The sequence below is a fragment of the Pseudoliparis swirei genome, chromosome 12 (genome assembly GCF_029220125.1).
Source record: "Pseudoliparis swirei isolate HS2019 ecotype Mariana Trench chromosome 12, NWPU_hadal_v1, whole genome shotgun sequence".
NCBI classification, from domain to species: domain Eukaryota; kingdom Metazoa; phylum Chordata; class Actinopteri; order Perciformes; family Liparidae; genus Pseudoliparis; species Pseudoliparis swirei.
Genome location: NC_079399.1, coordinates 19,694,099 through 19,719,241, shown reverse-complemented (window position 1 = coordinate 19,719,241; position 25,143 = coordinate 19,694,099). Strand labels below are relative to the sequence as shown.

General features: G+C 41.7%; 1 protein-coding gene across 6 annotated transcripts in view; it reads left to right on the top strand.

The window, feature by feature from the left end:
- cnih3 (cornichon family AMPA receptor auxiliary protein 3) overlaps window positions 1-25,143 on the top strand; it is a 155,871-nt gene that overhangs the window by 38,188 nt on the left and 92,540 nt on the right. For all 6 annotated transcript variants that reach the window (XM_056427778.1, XM_056427773.1, XM_056427774.1 and 3 more), the window contains exon 3: window positions 21,505-21,552. In XM_056427778.1, coding sequence (XP_056283753.1) covers window positions 21,505-21,552 — 48 coding nt within the window. The remainder of the gene's footprint in view (window positions 1-21,504; window positions 21,553-25,143) is intronic.

Below are 25,143 nucleotides of genomic sequence, written 5' to 3'. Positions count from 1 at the left end.
AAGGGTCTAGAGACATGGGTGTAATGGCTAAAATCCTGATACTTTACTAAAAAAATGACTTTAAACTTAAAAAACTCAAAAAAATGTTAAACCTGAATTTTCTCTCAAATATTAAACTGAGTTCTAACCTGCTTCTTACATGTGAGCATGTGCAGAGCTGACAGCAGGCAACACTTTGAGCGAAGTGATGCGTCCTTGTGTTTAAAATAGCTTTAACCAACACAAAGCAGCCTTAAGAATTTCTAATAGGTGTTTTTCACCGCTCATAAATTGACTGTTGTACATTCAGAAACATTTAGTGTGAAAAGAAAAGGCTTTGCTCTGTCTGTGACAAGCTAGCTTACTTAAGTATAACCATCCCATGATAATATATAATTTAGTGAACTTTTGGCATGCTATAATGTTGGAGTTGGACGGGAACACACCACCTGGACGGCACTTACTGAAAGAAACAGTGGTAGACTTTTACTTTAAATCTATAAAACGTTTAATTCAAAATCAGGATACAAACAGACAATCATGCACATGGACCCAAATCCAGACCTGATACCAATGGCCTCAGAGCTGGAGAAAGGATGCCGGAGCAGAGCGCGCGGCCATTGAAATAATCAACAGGAACAGTTCTGATTGGTCAGGAGAAAAGAGGGCGGTGTCTTCTCATTGGTTCGTGTTCCTCTGCTTCCGCCGTTGTCGCTCCTTCATAGTTTCCTGTGGCCCGCCAATGAATGCATGTTTGTGAAGGAGTGTGAGACAGGAAGAGAGTTGAGTTAATTGGTTCCTCTCTTTGAAGCCGTCTTTCACTCCTCTCGGGGAGCCTTATCAGTGCAGGAATGAGGGCTGATGCTCTCGTGAAGGTCGTTAAACAAAGGCCTCTTCACATGTGAGAGTGTGTGAGGGGTCAGTGAGGGGGGCTCGTGCGTGACTCCGGAGACTAATGGCCCCATATGGACCTTCCCTTATCTATCTGCCCGGTGAGTTAAGGTCTATAGTTGCTCTTTCTGAACTATGAATATAATGAGCTCTTTGTTTGTGACCACTTCTAGAATATGCGTGATGCGGGGGAGGGGGTGCATAAGACTTCCTTAAGTGTATCACTGTTATCTTCTTTAGATCAGTCAGGTGCCAGAGTGCCCTGCCGAAGATTTTAACCCTCATCCAGTCTTTTCCATCTTTACACATAATCTTTATGCACATAATATTAGGGGTAAGCCAAGCAAAAGTATATATTCTTTACAATAAACAGGTTAGCCTCCATGCTTACACTAATACATCGCAACTAAAACGGTTAACTTTAGTTTCATCTGACTTCAGTCGTTTTTTTTGCTGACAGTTGCTGATGCCACATGTTCCAACTGATGTCCGTAGGAAAGTTAAGCTCCCGTGACTACAATGGGTGGGGTGGGGACAGGTCAAATGGCCACTGCAAATGTCAGAAAGGGGTGTTTTTTCCACACTTCTTTGAGAAAGTGTAGAAATATAATCATTGCATTGCTTAATTTGTGTTTCACCAAAACATGAGTGCTTCATAAGAAAAAATACATTTCTTAATATCCTTATTTCTAAATATATTTTACAAAATTGTGCTGATGCTCCAAACTATATAAAATGCCAAAAAACAATCAGCAGCAGTGTTATAAGGCAGAGCTACCAACTCTCACGGTTTCGCCGTGTGACACACGCTTTTGCATGTTTTCACACGCACTCACGCCACACAACCAATTTCTCACGGCAAAAGAAATTCTGATTTGGGGCCGAGGCGCGTTGGTTTCTTTTCAAACTCCCCGACGTTAGATGGCGCTAAGGAGCGCATCGAGAAACCTATTCGCTGCATACACATCCTATTTACCCCAAAGAGTCCCGGAGTTAGCAACAGAAGAAGATTTTCAAACAGACACAACGAGCAGAGACTATGGTATGTTAATGCACGGCTCTCAAGTGTCACACATTGAGCGTGACAGTCACGCATTTCGGTCTTAAGTCACGCACTCCCGCCACACATCGTATTTCTCACGCTGAAAAACACTCTCGGCTATTTAATGTTTTTATGTGCCGCAGCACGCAAACATGAGCTGCCCTCACCATGGAGGAATCAAGCGCTCCCCTGGAGTTCTGCTGTGAGGTGCCACTTATCAGCCAATCAAAAAAAAGAAATGGGCTACACAATAGCCATTCAGAAAAAAAACGTATCTGTTGTATCTGGGTAAGATTTAATCCAGCAACCAATGCAAATAAAGCATCCTGGATAGATATGTCACTCTTGCCTGTCTTCAAAACTTGAGAGCCCTGTTAATGACATGTGGTTCAATTAAGTACTCACTCTCTTAAACTTTAAATCTTGAAATAATCCGTTGTTTGTGCATGTGATTTTGTGTGGTGAATGTAAACTCAGCTGTCATAACAAGCAGCAGGAGAGTACCTTGTTAACCTCTTGGTATACTGCATGCTCAAAACATCATAGCATTGTTTGTTAAGGCTGCCCACATAGCATTTATCTTTTTATTTGCGGGCCTAGGAAAAGGACCCTCAAATGTTTTCCAAACAGCACTTTGAACAAGTAAGATGTATTCTAAAGAATTTAACATAAAGACACGACATTTGTGCAATAGAATTTGGCATGTTTTTGTAAATGAGAGTAGTTAGTAAAAACATTTTAATTCTTTAAGGTAGCAAAGATGCCTCGTAAAAGACCTTTGCCAGGCCAGAATGCCGGGTACAACATGGGTACGACGCCAAATTAAATCAAATTTCCTGATATTTGAGCCACCAACGTGCGTGGCAATATTTCGGTCACCCCCGACAAAATCTCACTCGAAGGTTTTTTGAAAAGTTGGCAGCTCTGTATAAGGTCATAATCTGACAAATCACTCATTCAATATTTTTTGCTTGATTATTTAAAAAAATTAGTTAACATTCTCTCTAAATCACTGTATAGTGTTATACAACATTAAACAAAGTCCTAAGCTGTATTGCCTTATTTAATAAGAAAATACAAGAAGTATGTCCTGTTACTGCAGGGGCCAGATTTAAAAAAAGTGTCATTTAATATTCATTCTAGTTTCTACAGGAACCTATGATCAAATATGGTGCCTACATTTTTCATGCCGGAATTTCACTCATTTTACTAAGTCAACACATGAGTCATCACTTAGCTCAACTATTCAAGCATAACATGTGTGAGTTTCATCAATTTACCATGGTTAGTTTAGTTGTTTGGACCAAAATTGTAGATAATCGAGCTGCAAAATTGTCTTTTCCGGGACTCGGAAAAGGAGAAATCAAACTCACACTTGGTCTCTGCTAATTGGTCAAATGCCACAAAGGCGGGTGCTGGGACGTGGGCGATCTTTGCTGATTGGCTGTGTGAAGTCCAAATGATTAGTGAACGCGCTGCAAGGATACTGTTGGTAAAGCATGCGGAAGGCACCATATATGGTCGCACGACTCCAAAAAGGAGGACAAATACGCGTCTGAAAATCTGGACTGTCCGGCCTAAATCTAGACATCTGGTCACCCTAAATTGAACTGGTGTAGTTCCTAAGACAGTTGAATACATTCTGAACAGGCTAGCTTTGTACAGTAGTAGGCTGGTTGTATTTAAACTGATTAGAAGTCTTAGCACTGTTGAAAGAAACGGAACAAAATGAAAAGCCACAGATTCTACATTTAATATCTTCAAAGATTTCCACAAGCTGGCACTATATCTGCATATATAATATCAGAGTTATCTGCTAACTTATAGCCAAGGTTTGTGTGAATATCTCCAACAGTTTGGCAGGGCGTTCAGATCGATTTTTTCAAACACGATCATTGTGAGCTTTCTCTTTCGTTCCTGACCCAAGTTGTAGGATGTGAACAAATTGTCACATGTAAGGTTGTGCCCCCTTAGAACCTCTGCCATGTTGAGCACAACCCACATTCCCGTATTCTTTACTGGGGCTCCTCCAATTGGCTGTCCAGTGTAAACCTGCATGTTCAATGCAAAGCTGGAGTTTGCATCACATGCTGTCCAGATTTTAATGCCATATTTTGCAGGTTTGGAAGGCATGTATTGTCTAAATGGGCAGCGACCTCTGAATGCCACCAACCTTTCATCCACTGTGACATAAGAACCTGGGTAAGACCCTCTACCCACTTGTCCCACACTGTCCAAATAGCTGCCAGCTTATCTCCCTCCCGTCTGTCAGCTCTTGTCTCATAATTATCAATTCTACTTTGGAGAAAATATGAAAAGTCTTTAGAGACATGGTGGCTCGGAATATGGCCCTACATATGCATGTAAATGTGTTTCATCAATCTTCTTCCACGTTTCCCCCAAAACACATCTCTTTTCGAGATTAGTCATTTCTTGAATGACTTTGCGATGACCAGCTTAAACGCTGACATGATGTCGGTGACACAAGTCACTTCCATCCTGGTGGGGCCAGGCACTGTCTATATAATATTTTAGGCAGACAGTCTTGGCTGACGTGTATTAGGTGAGGATGACCACTGTATTTTCACTATACTTTGACACAAATGTCTCGCTTGGAGTAACGGGTATATATGTATTTCCTTATCTGATGGTTCGTAATCAGAATCTGAATTGACCTCCAAGATGGTGTTCATCCTCAGACACATTCTCCTCTATTTCACTGTTGTGATCAAGGATTTACTCCAGAGCCTCCAGGACTGTCATCCTTTTGTTTCTATTGTTTATGTTGTCCTACAGTAAGCTGCTGAGTTGTATGTATCTGAAAAGTGTAATGTTGGGAGGACTCCCAAAACACCCTTTTGTATGTTCCACCCCTCCCCTGCTCAGCCTGGGTTGAGTTTTTTCCGAGAGACGTGTAAGAAAACCTTACTTAGTGTTCTCGGTCCAATAAAAATGTATTTGGGGAGAAATAGAAAAGATAAGAAACATTGTTTAATCTGGAAAGTGTGGTCCACATGGAGTGATGGGCACACAAGCGCAGGATAGAGATGGGGTCCCATAACAAACGCATGATTTTAAATGGGGCTGTGAACATGTGTGTGTGGGTCAACCCTCATGTTCAGAAAGAGTATGAGTGAATGGAGATTGGTTCCCGCAAGACTGGGGCTCAAATGTGCGGGAATATGAGGAGACAGGTGTTCGTGCTTCAATGTATCAAGAAATGTTGCAAACTTGTGTCGGAAATACAGGGGCATAAATGAAAAAAACTCACGCACACACGAGGAATGAGTTAATGCTTAAAGGACACAGTGGTCACCGTCACACGTTACATCCTTTCCCTTTCATGTCTCCGTCTCTCTATTGTAATAATAATAATACATTCTATTTGGAGGCGCCTTTCAAGTCACCCAAGGTCACCTTACAATACAATCAAACAGGATACAGGATAAAAGTATGAAAGATAGGAACAACATTAAAACAGAACATCAACACATAAAAACAAGTGAAGTGTACAGGATCCAGTTATAGAGAGTATGCCAGTTTGAACAGGTGAATTTTGAGTTGAGACTTGAATGATGTGATGGAGTCTGATTGTCTTATGTGTGGGGGGAGGGAGTTCCAGAGCCTGGGTCCTGAGCAACTGAAGGCTCGGGCACCTATGGTGCTGAGGCGTGACGTGGGGATGGTTAGCAGTCCAGAAGAGGATGAGCGGAGGGTGCGGGAGGGAGTGTATTCCTGAAGGAGGACGTAGAGGTAAGTGGGGGTCAGATTATGGAGAGTTTTGTAGGTGAGGAGAAGGTTTTTGAAGTCGATGCGGTATTCTACAGGGAGCCAGTGAAGTTGGATGAGTACAGGAGTGATGTGGTCCAATGATTTGGTACAGGTGATGATCCGGGCGGCCGAGTTCTGAATGATTTGCAGTCTGTTGATGAGTTTGGTTGGGAGTCCGATGAGGAGGGCATTGCAGTAGTCGATGCGGGATGTGACAAATGAGTGGACCAGGATTTCGGTGCTGGACTGGGTCAGTGATGAGCGGAGTCTGGAGATGTTGCGGAGGTGGAAGAATGCAGTCCGGGTGATGTTTTGAATATGGGGTGCAAATGAAAGGGTGCTGTCCAGAATGACACCGAGGCTCTTGACTTGGGGGGAGAAGGGTACAGGGAATCCGTCGATGATGATGGGTGGAGCTGTGGTGTGTTTGGATTTGGTGATGATGGATTTGGAGCCGATGAGCAGGGCCTCAGTTTTATTGCCGTTTAGTTTTAGGAAGTTCCTGCTCATCCAGCTCCGGATGTCATCAAGGCAGGTGATGAGGGAGGTAGGAGGGATGGCCGCAGTCGGATTAGTGGAGATGTAGACTTGTGTGTTGTCGGCGTAGCAGTGAAAATGGACCCCATGGTGACGGAGGATTGTGCCCAGGGGGAGGAGGTAAATGGTGAAAAGAAGTGGACCCAATACTGACCCCTGGGGCACTCCCAGTGAAACACCCGAACACCCAGACTTGTGGTTCCTAAATTGAACGAATTGTTGGCGGTCAGTGAGGTACAGGGCTCTCAAGTTTTGAAGACAGGCAAGAGTGACATTTCCATCAGCAACCCCCCCCCCCCCCCCCCCCCCCCAGAACGAAATTTTCGGATATCAGTCAGTCGCGCGCAATTCCAGGATGCTTTATTTTCATTGGTTGCTGGATTAAATCTTACCCAGATTCAACATACGTTGTTTTTTTCTGATTGGCTATTGTGTAGCCCATTTCTTTTTTTTGATGGCTGATAAGTGGCTCCTCACAGCAGAACTCCAGGGGAGCGCTTGATTACTCCACGGTGAGTGCAGCGCGGCCAGTTCATGTTGGCGCGCTGCGGCACATTAAAACATTAAATAGCCGAGAGTTTTTTTCAGCGTGAGAAATACAATGTGTGGCGGGAGTGCGTGACTTAAGACCGAAATGCGTGAGTCTCACGCTCAATGCGTGACACTTGAGAGCCCTGGAGGTATGATGTGAACCAGGAGAGTGCAGTGCCAGTGATTCCAATGTCAGCCAGGCGGTCCAGGAGCAGAGGGTGCGAGATGGTGTCAAATGCTGCGCTGAGGTCGAGGAGGATGAGAATGGTAAGGAGTCCGGAGTCTGCTGCACGGAGGAGGTCGTTGGTGATTTTTAACAGGGCTGTTTCAGTGCTATGTTTTTGACGGAAGCCAGATTGGAAGGGTTCATGAAGGTTGTTTGTGTCAAGGTGGGACTGTAATTGTGCGGCAACCACCCTTTCAAGTGTTTTGGAGATGAAGGGGAGGTTGGAGATGGGCCGGTAATGGTTAAGGACAGCTGGGTCAGCACCGGGTTTTTTCAGGATAGGTGTGATGGCAGCCAGTTTGAGAGTGGGGGGTACAGTACCAGTGGTGAGGGAGGAGTTAATTATGTTGGTGATCGTGGGGAAAATGGATGGCAGATGGGCTTTGACAAGGGAGGTGGGAAGAGGATCGAGCTGACAGGTGGTGGTTTTGGCTTTATGGATGAGTTCCGAGATGGTGTGTTCTGATACTGGGGTGAAGTCGGAGAGGGAGCTGATGAGAGGTTGGCCAGTGGTGATCATCCAGCGTGGATTATTTGAGGAGGTGCAAGATAAGGCCAGTTGTTGGTGAATGGTGTTGATTTTAGAGCTGAAGAAGTCCAGCAAGGCAGTGCACTGATCAGTGGAGATGTCTGGAGGGAGGGTTTTAGAAGGCTAAGTAAGTGGCTGATTGTTGAGAAGAGGACTCTGCTGTTGCCTTTACCAGTGTTGATTAGGTTGGAATAGTATGAAGATTTAGCAGTGGTGAGGGCTCTCTTGTAGTGATGAAGGTGGTCCAAGTACATTTGGCTGTGTACCGTGAGTCCAGTCTTTTTGTAGAGTTGCTCCAGTCGACGGCCAGTGGCTTTGAGCTGACGGAGCTCTGGTGTGAACCAGGGAGCAGTGTGAGTAAATGAGAGTGAGCGACTTTTCAGGGGGGCCAGGGTGATGAGGGAAGAGGAGAGGCAGTTATTGTAGTGAGTTACAAGGTCAGCCAGGGAGGATGCTGGGGGAGGGCTGGGGTAAGAGTTGATAAGGGTGGAGAGATCTGTGGTGTCGATATGTTTGATGTTTCAGAAGGAGATGGTCCGTTGTTCTTTGGCTTTGTGTAGTTGGGTGTGAATGTCAAAAAGTACAGCTTTGTGGTCGGAAATGGGGAAATCAGTGACATCAATGTTAGTGGGAGTGATGTCAGTACAACAGATTAAGTCAAGAATATGACCTTTGTTATGGGTTGGGAGGTTGACATGTTGTAATTGTTTCCGTGGTGTTCCCATAGCCTCATACCTGGGAAACTCTGGTTTAATTATTTAGAGCAATGGCATGCATTTTAACAAGAATTTGCAGTAGAAACCTCTATCGCGGTCTACACTTCATAAAATAGCAATCAAAAATGCATGGTTACATCTTCCTCAATGCATATTTTAGGAAAGCGCACGCACCTCAGCGTGTGAAGAACGTATTGGCGTCCAACCTTCGCGACAAACGGTTAATTTTAGATTGCAAACAATAGCGCTGCCTTAAAGGAGCGATGTAACATCTTTGAAAAGAGGCTTATTTGCGTTCTATTTTTTAGAGTGAATGAGAAATGTACAGCCTTGCGGCCTGTTCTCCTTAAAGAAAATTAAATTCCATGCGACAAAACTGATCAGGTAAAAATTATGGTTACGGGAAACTACTTTTGGTTTTTGTGTCTGAACTATCGCACGGAAGTAGACAAAACGACTCAATAAATGTAAAGTAGAGATCTACGCCTTGTCGGGAATATAATTGATGGTGCTAAAACAAACAACTAAATTAAAAACTACTCAAAATATAAATTGGAAATTAAATATCATTAATTATTAAAATATTTTTTTTGTAATTTAAACCGCTATTAAGATACATGAGACAAAGCCCAATTGAGGTGTTTTTATTGGAAATGCTGATGACCCATTACTAACCATTATTTCTGTATAATAAAATAATAAATGGACTGATCAGGAAATTAATCCCAAATATGATCTATTTAGTGCATTTTAGTATCTAAATCAGTGACAATAAATCTCAAACATCAACACTTTAACCGCCAACTTAGAATTAAAGGTATTAACATTTTCCTTTTCTTTTTTAAAGAACATTTTAAGAGGGTGTTCCTCATCAAGTACCCTGGAAACAGTTCAGCAACTGGTCAAAAATAAACACCCAGCTAACCCAAATTGTGCAGTGCCACAAACAAAGATGCACCCAAGGTGGATAATCCGTTCAAACAAGGACACAAACTTCGACCTCTTTTTAGCAACAAAAGAAAAATTACAAAACATTCACAGACCAAGAGTATGATTATAACAACCATAACATAGTCAAAGGAAGTTACATTGTTCTGAATCGTGTTCACATCCATTTTAACCCAAGTAGAGTCATGCCATCAGGCGACAAGGAAACTGAACAGTTGACAATAGAGAAGAATGGCAGCTTAAGGGTAGAGTTGCACTCGAGTTAGGATGTGGTTGTGAAGTAGGCCAAACTTTCACTCGACCAAGCCCATTGAATCCCAACCATTACAGTAAACAATTACAATTAGTAGTGCCACATATGCAACATATTCATACAGAAGCTTGCAGTCTAATGTACTGAACTTGTACATTTGAGTCATTGGCTTGTTTCTGTGCAGGCATAGTCAATTATTTCCAAATGTCAGTAGAAAAATATCCATGAAGATTGTCATTGACTGGATTGAAGATGAAAGCGAAAAAGAAAAAAACCTCCAAAAAGATCTGTTAAAGAAACTTGACGTGCACATTGTCAGTGTGTTCACCTCACGCAAAAACAACTTGATTTTCAGCTGCTGTATCTTCAAATTCAGTTTGTGGCCATCTAAATTCATGATGACCTTCTGGAGGAACTCAAAGGTGTACTTGAAGTTCTCTGGGAAGCTTAGATCAAGGGCATAAATGAGCCCATGATAAATGCCATGATGACACTGTCAACGTTGTTCAGGACTTTAATGCCTTCCATCACGATTCCCACGTCCTCTGGCTCCCCATCTTTTCAGATCATGTGAATCCCCATGACAGTGTTTGCAATGTCCCTCTCTGCATCCTCAGGAGCGGAGGCCTAAACAACGAAGACACAAAACACTTGTGTTAAGTAAATTCATAAATAAAAACAATATACTGTATTATATATATATATATACACACATACACACACACACCATTTTAAAGTAGTGCGCCATGGTTGAAATAAGTCTGGGTAACACTGTTGCGATACTACATGGGTAACATATTGTATTAAACTTACCAGATACTCCTTGAAGAAAGAGTCAGGATCTTCATTGAGGTAGATGACAAGGCTTCTCAGGATGCACTCCCTCCTGGTGTTGATGTCACGCTGAAACAGGGGCAGGGTTGCCAGGTCTGTGTGACAAAACCAGCCCAAAAACCAGCCCAATATCAGAACTCAAAATATGCCTGTGCCAAACCATATACACTGCTTTTAAAGTCCAACAGCATTGCTATCATTGCCAAATGCATTGTAATATCTACAAAGTAACACCAAATGTTTAGTATGCCAGCATTAAAAGCAGTTTTCCCGAAACAATTATTTCACCTAGGTCCTAAAATGGCCTTGTGTAATTAGATACAGTATATTATCATAAATAAAATATAGCTCTGTGAACGTGTAGACCAATTCACTGACAGACAAACTAAGCTGTTGCTTTGTCTTTAGGTTTTCTCTTCCCTTTTCTCTCTTCCTCCCTGCCTGGACAACATGAATGTGCTGTTTTTACTTCATATGCATTTACTGTAGTTAAATGCAATACCTTATTTCAACTGAAACACCTTATCATGTTGCTTCACTATATTTTAATCATATACTTATAGTTCATAAGTATGATTAAAGTATATGATCAGTGAGAGTGTTAGGTGCGTGTGTGTATGTGGGCGTGTCCCATGTCCATGTGTGTGCGTGCTGATCTGGAGTCAGTTTGGTAGGATTTGGGTATAAATAAATTACTTCATTTAAAATATGGATTTTTATTTAAAGATATTCATGAAATTTGCATGCAAAATAGGTCTACCCGAACCAGCGGACAAGAAATTCAACCCGCGGCAACACTTCAAAAGTAGCCCAATTCCGCGGGAAAACTGCGGACCTGGCAACACTGAACAGGGGCGACAAATCGAGAGAAATTAGGCTAAATGTGGGTCCGGTGGTACAGGTTCGGGAGCAGGTTGTCTTAAGTCAAGGGTTAGATCTGTTGAAGTGTCTCTGAACACTTAACCCTTAATGTTCCAAACTGTTGCCTTGTATGCATTTCATAATCGTTGGCGTGTCTGTGTGAATTAAATGCAATCACCGGAAAGCGTCTTGGATAAAAACACTTAAGTAGGCCATTTATCAAATGTGTTTAAATGAGCAGTTATAGACGAGAACATTTTACAATAACCACCCTAATACAGTGAAAAGAACGTTCTATAAATATGGACTAACTGAATCATTGAGCGCCAGGGCATCTGATCTTTTTCCCCTTGACACCTCCTTTGTTGTTGAAGATCTGTACCAGCTTGTCTGAGAAGTGGTCCAGCTGTGACATGAACTTTGATTGCAATGGCTTGGTAGTGATTCGCAAGAACTCTGCATTCACTTGAATATTATTTTTTAACAAACAAAATTTGTAAAATTGTTAGTTGTTTTATTATAGTTACTACTATTCAGGGATGTAGGATTAGTTGCAAATTCAAATTTCAATTGGGCACCCATTAATAATAAAAATGGACACAACACATACAAACATACACATTTACTTACTTCACTCTGCTGGAACAAGGCAGGCCATCTGTTTTTGAACTCTCCTATCATGGGCCTCTGCTCGACGATCGCTAGTCGTCTGTGGGATAAGGTAATTAGCAAATAGCACACTGAACAAATGACAATGATACAGATCAGCTTGTGCAAGCATTGAGCATATAGCCTATACTTACTATCATTAGGAGGTTGCCTCCAGGAGCTTGGTAACGTTGATCCAACTGCAAAAGATGAGCTAAATATATTAGTGGTGTGAAATGCTGGAATACTCCAAAGTCCACTAAAACAAAGTCAAAGTGCTTTGGGGCATCAGATAAAATGTTAACATTTAGAATGGACTAGCAATTCACCTTTTACAGCAACAGTAAAGCTACATACACATGGGCACATGCGAGTGGTTGCTTCTCCATCTAATTATTTCTCTTTCTTACACTTGCCAGCACTCAGCATGAAATATGATATAAAACATGCACACGTAAAGTAAGTATGTTTTACTTTGGTTTATTTGATAAGGGACAGTACATTAATAAAAACATTTCTGTAAATGCGCCAGTTAGCCAAGAGGCTATTTTTCATCTGTAGTCCAGAGAGTCACAAAACAAACCTAAAAACAGAGATAAACATCAGCACATCTGTATAAATCAGGTGAATAATTAGTGACAGTGGTGTTAGACCCCGGAAAGGGGAAAAGGTTTTGACCGCTTTCGCGGTAGAGCTTGCTGCTTGTTTAAACCGGATTACAAATGAATAAACATATTTATTAGGGCTGTCAATCGATTAAAAAAAATTAACTAATTAATCGCACATTTTAAAATTCATTAATCGCGATTAATCGCCATTAAAAGTTGGGTTTTTTCTTTTTAAAGACACAACTTCACACAGAGCTGTGTTTTCAAAGAGGCTCCTACATATAAAGTGCCAGCGAGGTATTTAATATTGTGGATGATAAATTGTTTCTTCAGTGAAACATCCAGATTAGTAAAAAAAAATAAGTATATTGAGACCCCATTGGTCCTGTCATCTTTAACATTAAACAACAGCAGAACCAGTGGCCTTGGTAAACTGACTGACATTCAAATATGTCACGTTCACCCTTTGGAGGCTGGGCTCATGTTCTCCATTCTACAAAAAAATGTAAATTCACCTTTTAAAGGCGTTTTCATATGACACATACCCACACGTGTTATACATCAAACATTCCAGAACAATCTCAGCTCTCTATATATTGAGGCACATTGTCCTCACGCCGTGTTCTCTGTCTTCTCTGACTGACAGGTTGCTAATGAGCCTCACCTGTGTGGTGGGAGGTCCTTGTGATTTACTGAGTGTTTTTTTCGCAAAATGTTGACAGACAAACGGATTGACAAATCACGTTGAAGGTTTCGTGTGACGAGTTCTTTCCGCGCCGCGTCCCCCGACACGTCGCCCCTCGGTTCCTCTGTATCGGAGGGGGAGACGGGAGGAAGGAGGAGCAGGAGGAAACCCGACTGATTCATCCACGAGTTTAAACTGATTTCTTCTCCTTATATTCGCGGAGAAATAATTGTTTTAAAAACGGAAACAGTGTAAAAACTTCAACGAACACCGGAAGTAAACAAAGTTGCGTTAAAATATTTTAGTGCGTTAACGCGGCCAAATTAATCGCATAGATTAACGCGTTAACGCTGACAGCCCTAATATGTACACATAAGAACTAGTGCTGTGAAAAATAACGCGTTAACTCAGTTAATTAAATTACAGGTTTAACGAGTTTTTTTTTTTTTACGTCTGTTGTTGGTCGTCTCTCCAGCAGCATGTCATTCTGTCTCTAGTGTCGCGTTAACACGACTCCGATCTCCGTCTCGCGCGCCGCAGAGCTCGGATGCCGGCGTGTGCGCGCACATCGGGACGAAAAAAAAGTCACTTGCAAAATGAGCTTCCAATACACCACTTCAATCTGAACTATGTCCGCTCTCATGCAGACGGTCGTGCTGTTCATCGGTAATGATCCTTCCACAGGTTCACCTACGGAAACCTTGTTACGACTTTTACTTCCTGTAGATCAGGGGTCTCAACACGTCGATCGCGACCTGCCAGTCGATCGCGGCGTAGTGTTGGTAGATCGCATGACATTAAAAAGATTGGCCCGCCCCCTGACATGTTCTCTATAGCACGTCTTTGTTCTTTTATTAAACTAAACGTCTGTTGTTGATCGTATCTCCACAGCAGCATGTCATTTCTGTCTCTTCGCGTTGCGTTAACACTTATCGATCTTCGTCTCGCGCCGCAGAGCTCCGTGCGCGCATCGGGACCGAGCAAAAAAAAAGTCACTTGTCAATCTGTCCACCTGTCCGTGTCCGGGCCGGTGAGGTTTCAGCTTTGCAGCGGCGTCCCCGCCGTCCCTTTCATCACGGCCCAGTTCATGAAGAAAACCCACACAGTCAGTTTGCCTCAGCAGCTGCTAGAGGAAGACTAGAGGCCTTTAGATTGTATCATGGTGGAGTTAATGGTTGACAAACAAGAGAAAAATGTTCTGTTTGTTTAACCCTCCTGTTACCTTTACATTTACTAACATATTTTACCCTCGGGGTCAATTTGACCCCAGTAATTAAAACCTCCAGAAAATTATTAGAATTAATATTGCTTCCCAAGTTTAAGTGTGAGGTACTTTATGTTTGTTTGTTGACTACCTAAATAGCCCTTTAAATAAATAAAAAAGTTGATATTTCTTTTATGATTGACACAGTGAAAAACAGCCTGGGGTCAGATTGACCCCAAAGAACAGGGTTAGGGTTATATCTCTTGTTCTGCCTGTTTTGTGATATACATGCCTATAAGGCGCCTAATATTTCTTGACTGAAATAATATCGGCATTATAATTATTATAACTGAGGATTTTTTTAGTTGCCTATTTTGTGGTGCACTCAGGACTCGGTGCCCTACGCGCAGCGCGTATTAAGCTATGGGAGCGTCGGCGCTGATCACAACTCTGATCAACACATAAACTAGGGATGATTAAATGACCTTCAGAATTTAACCGATTAAAAATGTATTAACCGACAATGTATGTTTTGTATACCATCTTCTCCGGAGCTCATATATATTTACTTTAATACTACAAGAGGGCGCCCCATTGGACATTGTTTTGTTTGGCGGCGCCTTTTGTTGAATAACGACAGGCGGACAAGAGCAGCCGTTTCGAGCGAGAGCCTTATTGTTTTATTAATCTGTTCGTTTAAATTGTTTGTGCTTCATCAATTAATGTTTCACATAACTAATGTGCCGCTAGAATTGTTCAAATAATACGTAAATTAAGAAAAAGATGTACGTTTTGTATCTTATCAATTATCAATCGTTTTAAGTAAAATACAGAAATGTGCAACCCTATTGTTACGACCAGGTCTTAGACGCAACAGGAAAGAGCGAGACCACTATCCAACTTTGCGTTTGTTTTGTTTTTTATTTATTTGGAGCTGGGAGAACAGCTTCAGGAGCCGACAAGGCCAAAATACAAAAAACAAAACACCTCTTACTTTTAAAAGGAAACTAACTAACCTAAGCAAACAAAAAATAAAATCAATATACACCGTTCTTCCCTAACTCCCTATCTAACAAAAACAGATGACAAAAGGAAAAAATTTCGTCAAACTCCCTACTTCCCTGCACAATATATACAAGTGTTACAAATAGGTTTGTGGAGAGTGACACACCTACACACACACACAGCAGATATGAAACAAACACAGAACACACAATTACGTTCAGGGTCATAACACCTAATATAAATTGAACAATTCAATGTGAACGTGGGCCGACAAATTAAGTGCCAATAGTGAATTGTGTCACCTACAACCTAATGAGAAGGGTGATGTTGCTGCATAGCAGCTGTCAAAGCCTTGATGTCTGGCTTAATGGACGTCAGCTTTAGGCGGAGATCAGGCTCAACATCGAGTTTATTCCTGTACTTTGTCTTTAAAGCCACAAGTGCTGAAAATCCGTTTTCACACAGATAAGTGGTAGCAAAAGGCATCAGAAACATCAATGCCTTGTTAGACAGATCAGTATATTCCGAGTAAACATGCATCAAGAAATGTGCCAAGTGCTTCTGTGTGAAGATCAGTTTCAAAGCAGTATCACACGATAACTCCACAAGGCTGTCCTGCTCCCTGGAACTGAGACCTGCAATGACATCCTCATTATGGGGGACAAATGGATTCTGTATCCAGATGTGTTGCTCGCTGAGCACAGGGAAGTATTCCCGGAGCTGCCTCTTCAGAGTTTGCAGGTGCTCTCTGATGGCACCTGCCACGGAGGTCGGGATCTGCCTCTCCTCTTTATTGAGGAATTCACAAAGATTGTCAAAGGACTCGTAGTTGTTCTGAACTACTCTTCTGTCCCACACCTCGAGCTTCCTTATTGTGGCTTCTATCTTACTGTGGACATGAAACATGGTCACTGCTTTTCCTTGGAGGGATAGATTCAGTCCATTTAAGTACCCGAAAATGTCGGCCAAATACGCCAACTTACAAAGCCACTTGAAGTCACAGAATTGGTCTGACAGTTCAAACCGGGAGTTCACAAAAAATGTCCTGACTTCGTCACGCAGTTCAAAAAGTCAGGTGAGCACCTTACCACGTGAAAGCCACCGTGTGCAGGAGAAGCTGCTGGTGGTCGCTTCCCATCTCCGCGCATAATATGGCAAACAGGCGTGATTGCAGTGGACGACTTGATGAGATTTACTGTTTTCACTGCTTCATCCAAAACCGCCTTTAATTCCGCAGGCATCGTCTTTGTTGCCAGTGCCTCTCTGTGGATACTGCAGTGGACAGCTGTAACTAGTGGAGCCACGTCTTTGACCCTTTTCACAACTCCAGTGAGTCTCCCCACCATGGCCCGAGCTCCGTCAGTGCTTAGCCCCACACACTTTGTCCAGTCTATTTCATTGGAAACCATGAATCCATTCAGTTTCAAAAATGATTTCCGCTGTAGTATGTGAGGGTAAATGTTTGCAAAACAGAACATCTTCATGTATTTCTCCATCATGTTCATATCTGACAAACACAAGCAAATTAGCCAAGCTTGAAATGTCTGTCGATTCATCAAATCCTCCGCAATGGTGTGTGGCTTCCCGGTTTTTGCTATCAGCTTTGCTACTCGGTAGGACACCTCAACTGCCTTAGCGTTTTCACTGCCAGTGACACATGTGGATTCAATGGTTTTCTTTCGGCTCATATACTCTTTAAGCTTGTTTTTTATTTATTTATCGCGGCTTGGATGAATATTGGCCATGTTTGGTTTCTAGATGGCGGCGCAGCTTGCATGGTTTCAGTGCCTCGTTTGCTAGCACCTCCGAGCATAGAACACAGATGGGCAAGGGATTGTCTTCTGGTCCTAAACAGGTAAATCCCAGTGATAGGCACTCCGTTGAGTACTTTCTACAAACCTTTTTTGTTTGTTTTCAGGGCTTCATTATCTGAGGACTCGCTTGTTGCATTTGATTTATCAGCTTTTCTTTTCCCACCTACTAGCCACCGCTCCATCGTACAATTTTCCTCACCAATATTGAGGTAGCTTGTTATTGTGTCAACTAAGATTTCCCGCTATTGACGAGATACAAGACACGTCACGGATCAAAAATAGGTCAGATAAAAGAATAACACGTAATTTAAACCATAAATATTTTTATATTAATTTCAAACTTTTCAAAATTGAAAATTAAAAACATTTTATTTATTTATTTTATTGTAAATGACCTCTCGCGGCCCACACTTTGGGAATGGCTGGTATAGAAGATCATGACAACAGAACAGACTCAAGGAAAAAGCTCATGGCTAAGCAGAGCACACGAGTCCTTGAAGCGCTTGTTCAGGCCAAAAAAAGGGAAGTTGGTCCATGAATGACTTTAACCATATTATATATAATGACAATGTATATTTGTTATTATCATTATTAGGGCGCGAGCACTGACCGTAGTTATAAAAGCTTTAGGTTCCATCAACCAACGTGGATGTGGGTTGGCGACGAAGAAAAATTCAGCTGCAATTAACTCCACTGCATTTCCCCACATTTTAATCCTGTATAAAAGAGCGGGCTTTGAAGTTCTGTATGAGTGCAATTTTTTTTTTAATAAACGCTATAGTTCCCTTGGAGCCTTAGCTGTTGACATTTAATTAGAAGCTAGAGATAAAGTTAAACTGACTTTCCAAAAGCACAAACGGCTCAGATCAATATATGATTCATAAGCAACCAGGATTGTGCGTCAAATCCAGAATGCATTTCTATCAGTTAATATTTGATGATGGTGTTAAAAGCACTGGTGAAATGGTGGCTGAAAGAGTCAGCATCGTGGGCGACTGCTGATTTAAGCAATTTACAGTTTAATAGACAAGCCGAGAACACTCAAATATAAAAAAATTGTCACTTATATAAACACAATTAAAAACTACTGTGATTCCCTTTCATCTCTCCCCTATAATTCTGGGAGTGAATATGACTTGGGTCTTGGAAGCCGCCCAGAGAGTTCTTCTCAAATTAAATTTTGTTTTTTTATAGAGCCCAATATCATCAGCAGGGACATGACAGGAGGCCGGCTCATCAGGCAGGCGGCATCAGATACAGCCAGGTCCAATGGACCCGATGAAAAGTGAAGTAACAAAGACTCCGGGGAGGTAGAGTTAGTAATGTGTGATGGAGAGATGAAAATTCATCCATAGGTAGAGAGAGAAGAGGAGAGAGGTGCTCAGTGTTAAAGTGTGTAAAACGTTCCCCAGCAGCCTATAAGCCTATAGCAGCATATCTATGGGCTGGACCAGAGCAAACCTTATTCAGCCCTAACTATAAGCACTATTAAAGAGTAAAGTCTTAAATGTATTCTCATTGTAGACCACAGGTGTCAAACACAAGGCCCACGGGCCAAATCCAGCCTGCCGCATCATTTTATGTGGCCCCTGACGGCTTGAAAGACACGTGATCAACTTTTCTTAATAAAATTGAAGGAACATTTCCCGTGCTTTTATTTTGAAGGTTTCAAATTAAATGGATATATGTTGTAATATTAGAGACATTTTCTTATGTACAATTATGTCTCCACTCAAATAAACAATCAAATGCAAAGAGAGTTATTTAACAATATGTCCGAGGAGCTTCTAAAGCAGTGGTCACCAACCTTTTTGAGCCCAAGATCCCTGACCTCCGCCTTCATGACCGGCAAGATCTACCTATTGAGGCGTTGAGAGAAAACGACTGTCCAGACTGGACTTATGACGAGGCTTTTTATTTGGCCTAATTCTAATTGAATGAAATCAAAACACTTTGGTCCAGCTTTCAAATTGATGAGACCAGGAACACAGAATTTAAGTGCAATATAAAAAGTAAGATATTTGTTCACCGCACACAATATGAACAAGAAAAAACACATTTGCAATGAACAGCTGGATGAACTACCAATATAAATGTTGTATTTATTTACATTACAACATGATCAGTCAGTGCAACTCATGTAAGTTCAGCTCTCATCATAATGCCATCAAGTCATGTGACTCGAGTCAGTGTGATGGCTGTGACTGAACTCTGTCTGTGAGCTTGTAGTTAGTTCATAAGCACAGCCAGACAGTCTGAGGCAGTCTGTGAGCTGCTGTCAGTAATCCAGCTCCTGGTCTTTGATTTGGTGATTTTCTCAACTTCACTGACGAGTTTTTCGGGGCAAATGTGGTATTCATGAAAGTTTTCTCATCTGGGACTGGTTCTGAAGTCAGCCCGTTGGTGATTACGTTCACATCAGCTCTAAAGACATCCTCAGATTTAAATAATTATAATAATAATAAATATGAGAATCAACATTTGTGACTCCTGCATCTGTGCTTTTTCAAATAATAGAATAAATATAATTGCAATCACTTTCAAGTACCAGATTGCTCCATCAGACAAGAAAAAAAGCTCAATGTTGAGCTTTTGTTTTGAAGGACAAAAGCAGAAAAGCCGATCCCACGGAGGTAAGACCTGGCAAGTCGCCAAGAATCTCGGCAGTTGCGCATGCGCAGGCGTAATTTGTTAATGCCGTAACGTAAACATTTACACTAAGGTACAGGCATTCCAACATTTATTTATTGATGACGTAGTTGTATGTCCTTGTACTTTGAACTTGTGTAATATGTAAAGTTATGAATAAAGGTCTTTCTGCATTTCCCCTGCGTCTCACCTGGAGTCCTACGCTCCCCTCTTTCGGGGAGCACAGCTGACAACACGGCTGTCAGAGAACCCGTTTTCAGGTGTTCATTAAAATCAGGTGGAGATCTTTTCTGACGTCGATCTTCCAGTCAGGAAGAAAACGTTTCAGAAGACACTTCAGAAAATGTTCGAGAACAAGGAACAACGTGTTTCTGATTTTATTTTCATTTTGGAGATCGACAGGGAACGTCTCCGAGATAGACCGGTCGATCGCGATCGACGGGTTGGCGACCACTGTTCTAAAGTGCTTCCGGCCCTTTAAGAGGGAGGCCATGATGCTGATGTGGCCCACGGTGAAAATGAGTTTGACGCCTGTTGTAGACCGTCATCAAAGAACCAACCCTGGACTTAAACGCTGAAATGCCACCTGAACTTGTCCCTCATCTTCTCATAGCTGTTGATTTCAACATCCGCGTTGAGGATTCCTCAAACAGACTTTGTGCCATCGAGTGTTTTAAACTATACTGAATCTTTCCCAGCTGCTCAGCATCTGTCTGACGGGTGACGAGAGATTGAGTTTTTACTCTGGGCCTGAACGTCAGCTCTCTATATCTGTACCACCACCCCATTATTTGTCATATCTCGCCCTGCTGTCCCCCTTTTAACATATGTGTCCCGGGTTGTTCATCCCACCTTAACAAAAAATCATCATCATCATATGATTCTCTCATGCTCATTCACTCTCATTATTTAATGTCACCTGCACTAATATACTTCATACTGTGGCCCTGCATCAGAGGAGATAAGTGGAAATCTCAGCCTTAATGACATCACCCGCCCTCTCAAATGTCATAAGGACAAGCTTCCTGTCTCATATCAGATGCTAAAAAGAGGGTGAAATGCCTCTCCGATTCAAAATCAACAACCTTTTTATGATTATGGATGCTGCTATTATTCTCACTGGCAATACTATTCCTGACCCATCTCCGGTAACTTTGTGAAAATGGCCTTAACTTCTTTGTCTGCCTCCAGTCACAAGATAGACTCCACCCAGAGATGTTTTCGTGTAATTACCTTCGCATTGAAAATGCGGAAGGTTATGTTTTGATCGCCGTGTATTTATTTATTTATATATTTGTATGCGTGTTATTCGCATAACAAAAAAAGTTTGAAACCGAATCGCATGAAATTTGGTGGGATGATTGGTTGTTATCCGGTGACCATTTGATTAGATTTTGGGATCGATCGGGTCAAAGGTCAAGGATAGGTCAACATCTTCTTTTTACCATAGCACGGTCACTTTTTATCCAATTGGCATGCAACTAATGCCAACATGTTCATAATTCAATGCCCAATCTTGTGATATGCGAAGGTATGCGCTCTACCGAGTGCCCGTTCTAGTTGTGGCTGTATTTATCTTTGTAGTTTCTTCAACAATTAAAAATGTGAACAGCTTATTGCAAATGCATTTCCGTGTTCTTTCAGCACAAGGACAAACTTGTTTTGTTTCCATTCTGTTTGATCTTTCACCAGATGTCGGCATACTCCACAACAATATTCCGTGAATCTTCGGGAGCTATAAACTAACCTTTTTTCCCCTGTTTGCCTCCACAGAGGGAGAGACTGCGGAACATCGAGAGGATATGCAACCTGCTGAGGAAGGTGAGCACAGAGAGAGACTAACCCCATTTTAGTGGCATTCAGACGCTAAATGAGACGCTTAGAAGTTTGAACGCTTGAAGAATGTGTGCTCCTATGACAAACCACATGAAATTAATTCTTATCAATTTGCATTTAACACCGTGATTTCTAAAACTACAAAATGCACCGTTTCTCAAATTCCTTTTATTATTTATGAAAGGCCTCTTTTGCTTGACAATTCAGCACTGGATTTCTTTTTGTTATGCAAGTTTTTCCGAGCTGCTTATCAGTATTCCACAGGTCTGGCTCGTGCGGTTTTGATGATTTTTTGATTTGCACAGCGATGCTTCCTTTTGTCTTCTTGCCTCGTGTTGCACTGGCATCAAAGGGGAGCCGGAGAGTGAGAGGTTGTCTGCAGAGCCATGCTTTCTCTCTGTGTGTGTGTGTGTGTGTGTAGGGGTGTGTGTGCCTCGAGGAGTCAGTTCAAGGATTAGTAGAGGCCTCCTCCCAGCTCCAGTGTGACATCTGTTTCTCCCTCCACCTCTCAGGGAACATGAGCACAACACTGTGCCTCGTGTGTGCGTTTGAGTCCCTTTCAATGCTGGAGGTTGATCAGTTGAACAGCTGATCTTTGTTATCAGTGTTTTTCAACCCAGGCCCTCTGGGCCCTACACTTGGCCCCCCTGGGGGAGGAAAACAAACACACACACACACTTTTTAACACAAACGCGGGCAAGGCAACCTACGGTACGTGCACACATCCAGATACACTGTGACCTACATGTGCACTGGGTAGTAGCTGCAGATGTGCAACGAAGTAGAATACCACCCAAATCATGTTTAGTACACGGCGTTAGTGTTTCCATTCAAATAAATAGTTTTGCAAAGCGGAGAACAAAGAGCTACCAAACCTATAATCAATAGATCTCTATAAGAAGCAGATTCTGGTGCACTTTGTGGTGTGAAATCAAACAAACATACCATAGGATGTTCTGATAGTAGCTGATCATAATAATCCATTCAAGAAGCCATCTATTGATCTTTATTTTTAGATCTTTTATATGAGCACGATTAACAGGTCACTGATAAAAACTGCTGTGCTTATTTTCGGTTCTGTATTTTTGTCACTTCATTAAGTCGATTAATTAAAGGAGATCCCACAGTAAAAAGCCCTGAATCATTACTGTAGAACAGGCCTATTCAACTAGCGGCCCGCGGGCCGGATACGGCCCGTTTGAGTTTAACTATGGCCCGCAAGACTGCCTGCAAATCAGTATAGCTTGGTAAGAAAAAATAAAACTGACGGACACGCCTCTTTTATTCATTGAGACATCTAACCCAGAGCCATTGAGTTTCACTGTTGCCTCAACCAAACCTGTATGGTTACATCTTTATGTTACGCACCCGTGTTGGTTGCCGTTGTTACCCCCCTACTGGTTTTCAAACCTACTGGTTTCCCTGCGCGTGCGTTGTGTTCTCTTAACATCTGCAGCGGGGCTCTGTCTCGCGCACCAGATTCGTCACACATTCACAAACATATTGCTGGAGATCTTCAAGCCACCGTTCATATCAATTTGGGCGATTACGATTGTATAAGTGAGCAGTGCATCACAGCCACGTTATGAAGAAATACATTTTCGAAAAGATCGCCCGACCTGGTTTCGATCCCTTTCACGCAAAAGGAGACTGCACTCAAAGACACGCAGTCTGTGCGCTGCGCCACCAGATATTAGTTTCATCCCAAGTCATTTATATATTGGCGGCTGTAGCTCAGTGGGGTAAGAGGGCCGTCCTTCAACCGCAAGGTTGTGTGTTCGATCCCCGCTCTCCCCATTGGTTAGTTGCAAGTTGAAGTGTCCTTGAGCAAGGCACTGAACCCCCAGTTGCTTCCCGGGCGCTTCACCGCAGCCCACTGCTCCTTAATAACTAAGGATGGGTTAAATGCAGAGAACTAATTTCCCCTTGGGGATTAGTAAAAGTGTATATTATTATATTGATCCATTAAGTCACATTTCTTATGTTTTCATGGGAACAGTTTGGTCGAAGGGATCTGAAACAACTGGTTACCTTGAGCGGATATTTACACTTTGAAACATGTTTATAGTGATGCTTGTTCGCAACAATTTTGCCACACAATACCGACGCATTTTCGTGTGTGACTGTTTACCTGTGGAAATATACATTACTGTTTTTAATTTTTAGCCATTATTTGATCAATATTCTGTGCGGCCCTCACACCCCCCGTGATTTTCTTATTCGGCCCACTTGCTACTGAAGTTGAATAGCCCTGCTGTAGAAGATGCCTGGTCATCATTAATATCCTATTCATGATCCTATTTCCTATTTATAGAAATAATGCTCCAAATAAGTTAATTCTTCGTGAGCTCTTTGTGAAGCCAAATAACATAAATATCAGAAGCATTAAAGTCCTGCATGAACTTCTGGAATTCCCCCCGCATTGGTCAATGTAGATGCAGAAATAAATAAATGTGATTGTTTTTTTTGCTAATCCACTAGAATATATAAATTACTCAAATTGATATGAAAACGACCGTAAACACGGCTCAAAAAGAAAGTCCATCATCTCACTGTGTGTGTGTGTGTATATATATATATATATTGCCCAACCTTCCTTTAAAAAAAAAAAAAATTTTATAACTTTTTATTTTACATTTTCCACAAACAGATTATTCCTTGACATCTAGAAAAAATAAAATAAAAAAAATAATATATCTACAACAAAATAAAAACAGCACACATCCAAATCCATCCATATCCACATAAACACCCGCCAAAGATTCCCACCCATCCCCTCCCACATGTTTATACCCTCCAAGAGTAGGACCCAATGAGGAGGGAGGGAAGGACCAAACAATCAAACTACATATAACCAAATGATAAGCATGGAGTACAAAGTAAAATAACTAAAGAAAGGTAAAAGGCATTAATGTGAAAAGTAAAAAATAAGTAAATAAATAACAGATCAACAGACATTCATTTCATACCCAGATTTTTCATAGACCTCTTTGTTTTGCAGTTGCACTGTATGTGTACAACCTCAACCCCTCTCAGTTATAACATCTCCATCAAATATCGACTCTAGATATAACGTCACGCACTCCCATCTTCTTATGAAGATATCTAATGTCATTTGTAGTTTTGCAGTCATTTTTTCCATTTTTTCCAGACCTCCTTTTTCTTTGGGTAGAAGCAGTGTTTTCAGTCTTATTCTGGGTTTCTTATTCTGCCAGATGAATTTTGAGATTAGTTTATTTAACATATTGAAGATGGAAACTGGTACTGCCACTGGTAGAGACTGAAACAAAAACAGGAGTCTGGGTAACACATTCATGTTCACCGTCTCCGCTCGACCAAACAATGAAAGAGGGAGAATTTGCCAATGTGTCAGGTCATTTTTTATTTGTTTGATTAATTTATTGTAATTGGCATCAAACAGCTGTGTGAAGCTAGGTGTAATATTAATTCCCAAATATCTAAATCCTTGTTTAGACCAGTGAAAGGAAACGTCCTCATTCAACTGTGTGGGCCAGATTCCCGATATCATCATCGCCTCTGATTTGTTTTCATTAATTTTATACCCTGATACTGAGC